Genomic DNA, 11,547 nt, shown 5'->3' with positions numbered 1-11,547 from the left:
TGGGGGGGAGGAGGCACCTGCAGTGATGATGTATGGGAGTGCTGAATCACTCTATGTACACCTGAGAATAATGTTATACATACTTTAACAAATTTAAATTAAAATAAAAACTCAAAAAAAGAAAAAAATAATGAAGTGTGGATGCGTTACCTACAGATAAGATCTAGAAGCAAAAATCTCTCAGCACACAGGCAGAAATCTTCATGACTTTGAACTTGGCAATGGGATTTTAGATCCACCAGAAGCACAAGCAGCAACAAAAAAATAACTAAATTGGACTTTATCAAGATAGAAACTTTTGTGCATCAAAGGACATTATCAAGAGCATGAAAAGGCAACCTACAGGAGGGAGAAAAAATATTTGCAAATCCTATATTTGATAAGGGTTTAAAAGCCACACTATGTCAAGAACTCCTACAACTCAACAACAAAAAGACAACCCAATTAAAAATACAGTCAAAAAGCTTGACTAGATATTCCTATAAGGAAGATTTACGAATGGACAACAAACATTCAATATCATTCACTGGTCATTAGAAATATATATCAAAACCATAATGAGACACCACTTCAGGGTTGTAATAAAGAAAAGTTTTAAACATGGGAAATAACAAATTTTGATGAGGCTGAGGAGAAACTGAAATCCTCCTATGTTACTGGCCAGAATGTAAAATGAGGCTGTCTCTATAGAAGGTCATTTGGTGGTTCCCAAGAACCCAGTCTACTTGTAGTAGAATTGTTACATGGCCCAGCAATTCCACTCCTAAGTGTCTGCCCAGACTGGTGGAAAACGGACTGGAACAGACATTTGTACTCTGAGAACCATTGCACAGCTGTTCACAATAGCTGGCAGTGGAAACAACCCAAGATGTTGACAGATAAATAGATAAATAAAATGTGATACATTCATATGCTGGAGTATTATTCAGCCGTAAGAAGGAAGGAAGCTCTGGACGCCTGGGTGGCTCAGTTGGTTAAGTGACTGCCTTCGGCTCAGGCCACGATCCTTGAGTCCCAGGATCAAGTCCCGCGTCAGGCTCCCAGCTCCACGGGGAGTCTGCGTCTCCCTCTGACCTTCTCCCCTCTCATGCTCTCTTTTACTCTGTCTCTCAAATAAATAAAGAAAATCTTTTAAAAAAAGAAAAAGAAAAAAGAAGGAAGGGACTCTGATTCCTGCTACAACAGGGATGAACCTTGAGGACACTTCGCTCCATGACATAATCCATTCACGAAGGACGACTGTGACATGAATACGCTCACATGCGTCGAGGAGTCGCGCTCGTAGAGACAGGATGCAGAACTGAGATTACCAGGGGAGGGAAGAGTTTCCATGTCATGGGTACAGAGCTTCTGATGATGATTTAAAAAGTTGTGGAAATAGACACGGGTGAAGGCTGTTCAGTATCGTGAACGGACCTGATGCACCCAAACTGCACAGTTACAATGGTGGAAATGGTAAATGTGACAGTACGCGTATCTGACGACAGTACAAAACCATGATTTTCCTTTTTGACAGCAACCGCCACCCTTTGTTACAACATGACAAACCTGATAATGCTACTTTGTTCCTTTGAAACACTCCTCGACACTGCTTAGGATAAAGTCAGGAGCCCCTAGCAGACGAGACTGGCTCCTCACAGCCTGATTCCAGACTCCTTCCCCAGCCACTCACATCCCAGCAACACCAACGGCTCTTTGTCATGGGCTCTCCCTTCCCGGGGTTCTCCCGTCGTGCCGGCCCCAGGGAATGCCTCGTTGCTCTCTCACTCCAGCTAAACTGTCAGCGTCTACATGATCGTTCCTCGGTTCCCATGGGAAGGATTAGCTGTTCCCCGTCCTTGGTATGTTACCTACGACAGGCAGTTTCCCACTGTACAGGGGGTCCCCATACCCCCATCCTAGAGTGTAAGCTTCCATGGGCGGGGATGGGGACTTGGTCCTGTTCACTCATTTCTCCCTAATTACAGTTCAGAGGAACAAGACAAGAAAAGATTACTTTCTTGGTCTCCAGAAATGACTAACCAAGGGAGTAACTCAAATTTATTCAAAATATTTGTAGGGGCACCTGAGTGGCTCAGTGGGTTAAGCCTCTGCCTGCAGCCCAGATCATGATCTCGGGGTCCTGGGATCAAGCCCCACATTGGGCTCTCTGCTCTGCAGGTAGCCTGCTTCCCCCTCTCTCTCTGCCTGCCTCTCTGCTCCTTATGATCTCTCTCTGTCAAATAAATAAATCTTTAAAATTTTTTTTTAAATTTTGTATCTGATAGTCTTCAAACTGTTAAAATTAACAGAAACAGAAAATATACTATCTAGCTAATGCCTTTGAACTTTAATTCAATGCAAAGATCACAGAAAAACCTCATAAAACCTGCATTAGCTAATCCAAATCTTGAAGTATTCATTTCTTCTATAAACCCGCACCAAGCCCGTTACCATCCACATGCTGACGGGAAATAGGAGGTTCTCAAGCAGGGCTGAACCGTGATGACACAGAATTACGGCATCTACATAAAGAGCCAATTTAATTTCTTGATCTAGAAGGTTGACTTTTGCTAAGTCATGATACCCAACCTCCAGATGATTTAGGATATATTTGAATAAGTAAATTTTTCAGCTGCGGCGTATCTGGCGTGTTTCCCATGATGTAATACAGTTCAAAGCCGTGGGACTCTCCCGGGAAATGCATTACATAAAGGCACACTGGACAGGTGGCTCTGGGTGGGGATTTGGGCCACTGTCACCAAGCTGGGACATCTGGGAAAGAAGTGAATCTGTCGTCTCAGCTTCAGCTTCATCTTTGATAACAATAAAGGATTTGGACTCAAATCCTGACTTTGGAGACTATTACAGAATGCTTTGTAATTATTGATTATTTGTGTGTCTTGGGCGCTTTTTCATGCATTTCAGATTTTTTAAAAACTCCTTTAAGACACATGGTACAAGAAGTCCCCAAATTTTAGATTGCAAAGGCCTGTCTGAGTAGCAGTTTGATTCCAGCAAATAAAACGAGTTAAATTTGTACAGCAAACAGGGTGGAAAAAAAAAATACCTTGAGAGGCAAATACCTTGTGTGCTTCCTGCCAATAAGGGCATAAAACTTCCTTGTTGCTGTTAATGAAAAATAACACTCACTTCCAAGGTTCTGTAGACATTAAAAAGAAAGAAAACAGTCCAGTGAGTCACCTGTTTCCACACGCAGGGCTGAGAAGCTATATAAATGTCCCCAGCATCCAGCGGGACTCAGCCGGTCGGCCGTCCGTCCAGAGGAGACATCGCGGACAGCAGCCATGCTGCTGACCGTGCTGTGCGCCCTTTGTCTGCTGCCCAGCGCGCTGGCCTTGCCGCTCCCCCGGGAGGCAGGGGGCATGAGTGAGCCACAGTGGAGACAGGCTCAGGTACGTCCCTGGCCCGCTCCCCTGGGGTGGGGGCTCCCCGTCTCACCATCAGCATGAGGAAGTATGATTTTCAATGTGGGTAGTTTTTCTGAGCATATGCATGTTTAATCCAGTAGCTGTTCTGAGCAGGCTGACTGGGGGGCTCCGTCAGTTAAGCGGCTGACTCTCGGTTTCAGCTCTGGTCATGATCTCAGGGTCATGAGATCAAGCCCTGTATCGGGCTCCGTGCTCCATGGGGAGTCTGCTTGATATTCTCTCTCTCCTTCTGTACACAATTGCACACATTCTCTCTCTGTCTCTCTCTCTTTAAAAAAAAAAAAAGGGGGGGGGGTTGCCTTGGTGGCTCCGTTGTTAAGCGTCTGCCCTCAGGGCATGATCCTGGGGTCCTGGGATTGAGTCTGGCACCGGGCTCCTCACTAGCGGTGAGTCCGCTTCTCCCTCTCCCCCTGCCGTTTCCCCCGGACTGCACTCTCTCACTCGCTCGCGCTCTGACAAATAAACAAATAAAATCTTTAAAAAATCAACAACAATAAAAAAACCAGAGCAACTTCAGAGCCTGCCCATACCAGGTTTACATCACAGCTCCTCCTACGTAGACAAATGTGGGGGTGACCCCACTCCCCTCTGAGCATCCGGGTTTCGACTGGAAGTAGATGACATGGGATGCTGTGGGGACTTACTCTGAAGCCAAAGCAGGTTTCCTGCTCAACAAATTGAGGTTGTTAATGTTGTTATTTATCATGACTCGAGATTCTTTTCACAGAGAGCTGCATGTTGCCGTTGAGGTGGGGACTCGTGGTAATGGAGAGGCTTGAAATCAGAAAACACGGTAGAGGTTCCTGGGGGCCTGTGCCCGGCCGGTGGGGACCACGGGCAGGTGTGAAGTTCTGACTTCGCCCAATGGGGACAGTGATACTATGTGATTCACAGCTCACAGGGTTCTTCTCCTGAATAAGGAGGTGACAGTGCCAACTTCTATGTATGTGAAAATCATAGACTTAAAGTGCTTCAGCATATCTTATGTCATGGAAACTTCAGCCCTATCCCAGGAGAAAGATGCCAGAGTTATGTTGAGTCACATACTTGATGATGATAGTGATCGGAGCCAAGGACAAGTTTTTCTGGTTCAAAAGCCATGGTCTTTCCAGTAGACTTCTTAATAAGCAACGTAATAAGTATAAGTAATGAATATTTGGTAAAATAATAGACTGTCAACTCCTAACTGTTGTTCAAAAACTTCAGCTTTAAGCATAAGAAAAGTCTGCTTTTATTTCAATTAACTCAGACTTTGAAAAAGTCGCAGTAATCTGTTAGATTGAACCATATGGAATTACTGATATTTGATTTTTTTTTTAACCGACAAAACAGCAATGTCATAAAGTCCGATCTAATGGGTTCTCCGAAAGGGGCACATTGCAAGCGTGCTGAGTCCCGTCACTTCCTGCACACGCTGCCGATAAGCCAGGGAGACGTTTGCTGGGTTTAATAGAGGCAGGAGAGTTTACAGCAAGAATGCAAAAAGATTTCTTCCAAAAGAGCATCTTTGTAAAGCCTGGAGCTCAGGAAGAGATAAAATGACTATTTGCCAATACCAGATTGATCCCTAATTATACGGATGAACAGTGTTGGTTGTGTTGAAGAAAACACAATCCCTGGGACCCTGAAGAGAGAGACCAATAAGACAAAGGTCACATTTCCGAGAGTTTCAGGGACAAGTAACCTCACCGCCTAGTGCACGGCACGCGTGTGCTCAACAAAACCCTCATGCATTCTATGGCCCTCTGCAGTGTTCACATGAAACAGGCTTCGGAAACAGAATGAGTTCAAATACAGTTCCTCTCAGGGTGACCTTGTGACTTTTTCCTTCGAGAAAGTGCCAAGGATCCAGGGGCACCTGGAGTGCCCCAGGGAGAACTGCTGTGTCCTGCAGCCCGGGGGACCAGCAGTAAGGGGACTCAGGCCAGCTCTGTGACTAAGCTCATATGTGGCCCTGGGCACATCACTCAGCCCCGTGAGCTCTGCTGTCTTCGCCTGGAGAACATGCACAGTAAACGAAATAATTTCATGTGTCCTTTTCTGAGACTAGAATCTTCAGACCCGTTCACCTCAGCGAGGCAAGACCTTTGGTGGATCTCGGAGGTGACTGGGTGCTGGGGGCCTCTGGGCAGGCTGCGTCCTTGGGGGTTCACCCGGTGCCCTTCCCACTTGGCTGTTACAAGCAAGTCTATGCTTTATGAAGTGTACTGTGTGTTTCTCTGCAAAACATTTACCAGGAGACGGGTCCCTGGGGGGCTCAGTGGGTTAAGCATCTACCTACCACTCAGGTTCATGATCTCTGGGTTCTGGGATTGTGTCCTGCGTTGGGCTCTCTGATCAGCGGGGAGTCTGCTTGTCTCTCTCCCTCTGCCTCTCCTCCTGCTTGTGCGCTCTCACTTTCTCAAATAAATTCTTTAAAATAAGAAAAATCTTCTAAAAAATACATTTAATGGGATAAAAGGGAAACGGAGGGACCGTCCACAAAACTCCATCATGAGATGGAGTGCTAAGGCGTCCTTATCCATACTGAATTTTCTCCCACTGACGCATACTGTTTCCCTCGTGGCTACGCAACCACCTTCACACCCCGGCTCGAGTCCGCAGGGATCCGAGGAAAGATGCACAGTCTTCTGTGATCTAAAAGGAAGACAATAAAGGTGACAGACGATCCCCCTCTCCCCAACAGGACTATCTCAGGAGGTTTTATCCGTCCAACTCAGAAACGAGGGAGGCCGACAGCTTCGAAGCCAGACTCAAGCGGATGCAGACTTTCTTCCGCCTGCCCGTGACGGGGGTCCTGACCCCCCGCCTGGTGGAAATAATGCAGAAGCCCAGGTGTGGGGTCCCCGACGTCGCTGACTACTCCCTCTTCCCAGCCCAGCCGAAGTGGAATTCCCGAGTCGTCACCTACAGGTGCGGACCTCGGGGCTCGCCGCAGCTGACGGCCCGGCCCTCCTCCTGAGGCCAAACACTGTCCTCTTGTTCACTGTCAGGGTCATATCGTACACGCGAGACCTGCCGCGGGTCACCGTCAATCAACTCGTGTCAAAGGCTTTGGCCTTGTGGAGCAGGGAGATCCCGCTGTCCTTCCAGAGAGTGTTAGCGGGCACGGCGGACATCATGATCGGCTTTGCGAGAGGAGGTAAGGAAGGTGGAAGGAAGGTTGCCGCGGGCGGCTCTGCGTGTTCCCGGGAGCGCTTTCCTCTGCTCAGGACCTTCCTCTGTGCTCCACACAGGATATAGGGGATGTATCGTGACATGCGTACGTCCCTTCACTTCTTGTGGTTTATTAACTTGGAGCCACTGTTGGTAGCAGAGATGCCGAATGATGGCTCGTGAGCCAAACCTGGCCCGTCATCTATTTCTGTGCATGAATTTCTATTCTTTTTTTTTTTTTTTTTTTTTTTTTTTAGTGGGCATGTTTGCATTCTGTGGATAAATATTTACCAGAACACAGGGATGGTCCTTCATCAACCCGTTATCAACAACTGCTTTGGGGCCACTGTGGGAGAGTTGAGGGATCGTGACAGATACTGCCGAGCTGCTAAATCCTAAATTACTTATTATCTGTTCCTTTACAGAGAAGCTTTGCTGATCCTGTCTGTAGCGTGAATCCTGATAGACGTATACATAGGTACATACGTGCATTTACAGAACAGTTAAAATATGACTAACTAACACCCTCATTAAACCAAGACACAGGTTACAACTTCCGAAAGCCCTCAGGGTTCTCCCTGATGGCCTGTTGCCAACACCCTCAAAGGGTAAGAAAGGAGAAACGGAGAGCATTCCAATCACGGGATTTAAGGAGCTAAAACCCACACACGCCGCTGCTGCTAACTGCTAGCTTTTTATGCTGCATGTTTAAAGAAAAGTGTTTTTTGGGGTCTTTTCTAATGTTGGACCGCCGACCTTTGAACTTCGCCCACAATACTGACAACACCCCAGGACATATCCCAGAAAGCCCTGATCCTGGCAGCCTGCGTCCGTCAGGAAATGGCTGGAATCCATTGGATTCAGACGGATCCCGCCGGGTCCCATTCAGACAAGCGTCTGCATCGCGACGAAAGCACTAGTGGGACTCACCGGCACCCTCTGCGCCTGGTATTCCCAGACACTGTCCGCGTTTGCGCTCCCGGAGGCAGGAAGCCTTGGGTCTGTGGGGTGGGCAGGGCGGAGCCGTGGTTTTGTGGGTGAAAACCTGCCTGTGACCAGCAGCGCGTACGGACCCCGACACTGCGCCGGGCGGATCGTCGCAGCCTCTAGTTCCGTAAAGCACAAGGTAAACGGCTAGAGGTGGACTGGCTCACGAAGGGCGACCCCCTGTTCTCTTTCAGCTCACGGGGACTACTACCCATTTGATGGACCGGGAAACACCCTGGCCCACGCCTTTGCACCCGGGCCAGGTCTGGGAGGGGACGCACACTTTGATGAGGACGAGCGCTGGACGGACGGCAGCAGACTAGGTACAGTGCCCTCCCTCTTGTGCTGCACTGTGGCGGTGTGGTTTGTTTTTTTTTTAAGATTTTATTTTATTTATTTTTATTATGTTCAGTTAGGTACTCTATAGTACATAATTTGTTTCTGATGCAGTGTTCAAGGATGCGCTAGTTGCGTGTAACACCCAGTGCTCAGCACAATGCGTGCCCTCCTCAGTACCCATCACCTCCCTGCACAGTGTTGTTAGAGATCCGAACCCCTAGACCAGTGTGAATTCGCTAATTGCTTTCGTTAACAGTAATTACTGACCCATGATTAACTGCCAATGACAGTGTGCATCTAATCGCATTATTTCATTCCACGAGCCCATCGTGCTGTGTAGACAGAGGATGGAAGGTGGTTGTGGGCTCAAACCACGCTGGGGTCAACCAGCCGTGGCAATGCCAGCCACTCGCCCTGTGTCTTTGGTCAAGTGATGACTTCTCTGAGCCGGTGTCCGTCTATGAAGTGGGACCGTGGTTCCCTCCTCCTGGGATTGTGGTGGGAAGTGAATGACATAATGTGCGCACAGTGCTTTACAGTGTTGGAATCGCATGGTCATTTGATCCCTCAAAGGTCTTTCCAGTTCCCAAAAGTAAGGTTTTTTATTGGAGGAGGAGGAGCAGAGGCTGTGATATCTAAGAATTGTGCACAAGTCTCAGGGCATTCTCTGTTGTTCAACAGGAAGCCAGCCACCATCTTTGTCACCCTACAAAGTGGGAGATTACAGAATCCCCCGAAAACTAACAGAAGAAAGCTCTGGTCTAAATACCGCTAAGTGGAGGAGGTTCTAACAGTCAGTTAATTAGATAAGATAACGTGGCTGCTCCCTGCCCCTGAGCAGGAGATCCATGGGAGTATCTGGTCGTGGGAAGTCACCCCCACTGCAGCGTCTGCTGTCAGCTCCGAGCCTTGTGAGGTGGTGACCCGGGCTCGCTCCCACATCCTGTATGTCCTGCTCGTTCTACTTTCTTCCCTCTCAAGGTGGGCTTACAGAGGGTCCCTGGTGTCTGCCCACCGTCAGAGCTCTGGCCACCCTGCTAATTCCCAGGCTCTTGCTTTCTGCCTTCCTAGCACAGCCTGTCTGTGAATCTGAGGGAAGATGATTCAATCAATCAGAAACTAAACCTGGCGTTGTCAGGAGACCCTGCCTTGCTGTCCTGGCTTCCTCAGGGCCGACTGTCTCTCTCCTCATGCCCAAAGTCTCTGTCCGTGAATAGCCATTATTTTCTAGATACTGGGAAACTCTCAGGAATATGACAGACCTACTCAGTGGGAGCGAATATCTCCAATTAACACGAGGAACCAAGACTCGGGAGGTCAGGTCGTGTGTCCCAAGTGTCCAGCTAGTAAGCAGCAGAGCTGGACCTTGAGCCTGGGTCCCTAATACCCCTGAAGCCTCTGCTTTCCACTCCAGAAGATGGCTATCTGGGGGATGACCTTAGAAAAACAGCACATTTTTGTAAAAGCAGATGGGACAATGAGATCAAAGCAGTACACTTTGAGGCTCCTTCTCAGCCCTCCACTCGTGGGGCCTGGACTCAAGGAGGTGAGCCGCAGAGGCTCTGAGGAGGTGTGCATTCCTGTGGTTGTCTCGTTTTGCCTCACCTGTCACGTGTGACGTTGTTCACGGGGCTGCTTTAACGGTTCCTGCATGTCACTCTCGGGTTGCAGGAGTTAACTTCCTGGTCACCGCGACCCACGAACTTGGCCATTCTTTGGGCCTCGGTCACTCATCTGATCCCAATGCCGTGATGTATCCAACCTACAGAGTCGGAGAGTCCAAGAATTTCAGACTTTCACCAGATGACATCAAAGGAATCCAGAAGTTATACGGTAATATTTACAATTTCACATCCCTCCTCCGGGCGGGCGGGCCTCAACAGGAAGGGCTGGGAAATGGGTACCCGCTTGGAAAAGCCTGTCCGAACTTGCATCTAAAAGCCCATTGAGAGGAGAAACTTGAGACCTTAGCTCCTGAAAACAGCCCCAGGCTGTGTTATACATTGTTCATTTACGTCTTCAGTAATACAGTATCGTTGGGTGAAATCAGGTAAAGGATGCGACGGAGGTATTTTTTGTCCCAGATCTGCCACTTGCTGTTCTTACGGGCTCAGTACAGATGCCTTAGGGAATATCCCCCTGGGGCGATGGGCTGAGGGACACAACGCCTTCCTCCCTAGCTGCCCAAGGGTCTGAATGATCACGAGAGCTGTCAAGGTGCTTCCAAACGGCAGGGCCATGTCCTCAGGAGACGATCATTCCTAGAAGAAATGGATTTAGGAGATCAGTCCAACCTAGAACTTACCATCAATGGTATTTCCTAAACTGTGTTCCCAGAACGTTAAATAGTACCTCCAGACAATTCCCAGAAAAGGAAGCGATGGGAAAACAAGATCAAGAAACAGCATCTGCTGTATTTCGGGCGCAGCGGGTGGTAATCATACCTGCCAGTCCAGTTAACCGCGAGCTCCCTAGATTGAATCCTCTTTCCGGACCGCGGACTGAGCCTTCACAGAATAGTGAACCCTTCCTGGAGAATACCACGTGCCTGTGCCTTCAGGTTGTGACTCAAACTGCCGCTGTTGCCCAGAAGTTGATGAAACACTGACAATTGTCCACAAAGTTATCACCAACAGAACAGAAAACAGTGCCACTCCTCCCATAAATCTGCAGCCCTCGTGGGATCCCCCGTGGCCTGTGTCACTGTCCCAGAACCCTAAGAAAGTGAGAAAGGGACCCAGAAAGGGACTGACTAGATTTCACAGGAAGCAGATAGACCAAGGCATCAAATTCTTAGGCATCAGCCCACAGGGCGCCCCAGTCAAAGTGGGAAAGGGGTAAGTTCTGGACAAAGGGAAGCAAGACGTAATTGAAAGCTTTTAAATCTAGTGAGGACATGCACCCCAGGAATGGTATGAGCAGAAAATACACATTCCAAAGAGTATGATTCACTTCATGGGTGTTCTTTCCAGATTCATACAAATAATAGCTACAGTGCATCTCACATGGTGTACGCCCGGCCTTTCACGCGTCCCGCTCACATACGGGACAGCCCAGGGAGTCGCTGGTCCCCTCGTAGCGCCACTGGGTGAGCTCCGGTGGCGAGAGCTGGAGGCCCACCTCACCCCGGGGCACGCGGCTGGTATTCAAGATGCCCGGCCAGGCCGCGCTCCGCCCAGCACCGTCCTCCCCGCCGCCGCCGGGGTGGGCTTCAGAGCCCCTGGTCCAGTGCAGGAAAGCGGGCTCCAGGGACGGCAGACCGTACTGCCTGCGACGCGTCCTCTGTTTCCAGCGTCTTGGGATGGTTTTTGTGTGTTGTCGCCCATGTCGGGCGTCCGTGTTTTCTCTCTCAACAGGAGAGAAGAGCAATTTGAGGAAGAATTAGGAATGTGGGGAAGAGTGGACGTTCATTCCGTGGTCCCGTGGCTGCTCCCCAGCCGGAGCGAACGCACACGGTCCCCGAGCTCCGTTCGGCCGCTCGTTCGTCCCTCCCCGTGTCCTGGCTAGTTTCCACCACCTCGCTCTCCTGGGGAAAAGCACGAGAGCCTCCTTCCTCCATGACTTTCCTCAAGAGCTTGCACTTGGTCAGTGGTAATAAATGTTAAATACACAGATAAATAAAGTTTTTACTCTA

At 49.0% G+C, this 11,547-nt stretch overlaps 1 protein-coding gene across 2 annotated transcripts; it reads left to right on the top strand.

The window, feature by feature from the left end:
• The first annotated feature begins 3,221 nt into the window (after window positions 1-3,221).
• MMP7 (matrix metallopeptidase 7) lies at window positions 3,222-11,547 on the top strand. Of its 2 annotated transcripts, none has more exons than XM_059179281.1 (6): window positions 3,222-3,395; window positions 6,118-6,266; window positions 6,425-6,573; window positions 7,769-7,897; window positions 9,585-9,746; window positions 11,270-11,547. In XM_059179281.1, exons 1-6 carry the CDS (start codon window positions 3,288-3,290, stop codon window positions 11,296-11,298), a joined length of 726 nt encoding a protein of 241 aa, XP_059035264.1. In that variant the 5' UTR covers window positions 3,222-3,287; the 3' UTR covers window positions 11,299-11,547. The 2 variants fall into 2 exon arrangements, with proteins under 2 accessions (XP_059035264.1, XP_059035260.1); XM_059179277.1 differs by having other exon boundaries at window positions 3,223-3,395; window positions 6,118-6,344.

The sequence above is a fragment of the Mustela lutreola genome, chromosome 1 (assembly GCF_030435805.1).
Source record: "Mustela lutreola isolate mMusLut2 chromosome 1, mMusLut2.pri, whole genome shotgun sequence".
NCBI classification, from domain to species: domain Eukaryota; kingdom Metazoa; phylum Chordata; class Mammalia; order Carnivora; family Mustelidae; genus Mustela; species Mustela lutreola.
This window is presented reverse-complemented; position numbering and strand designations above follow the sequence as displayed.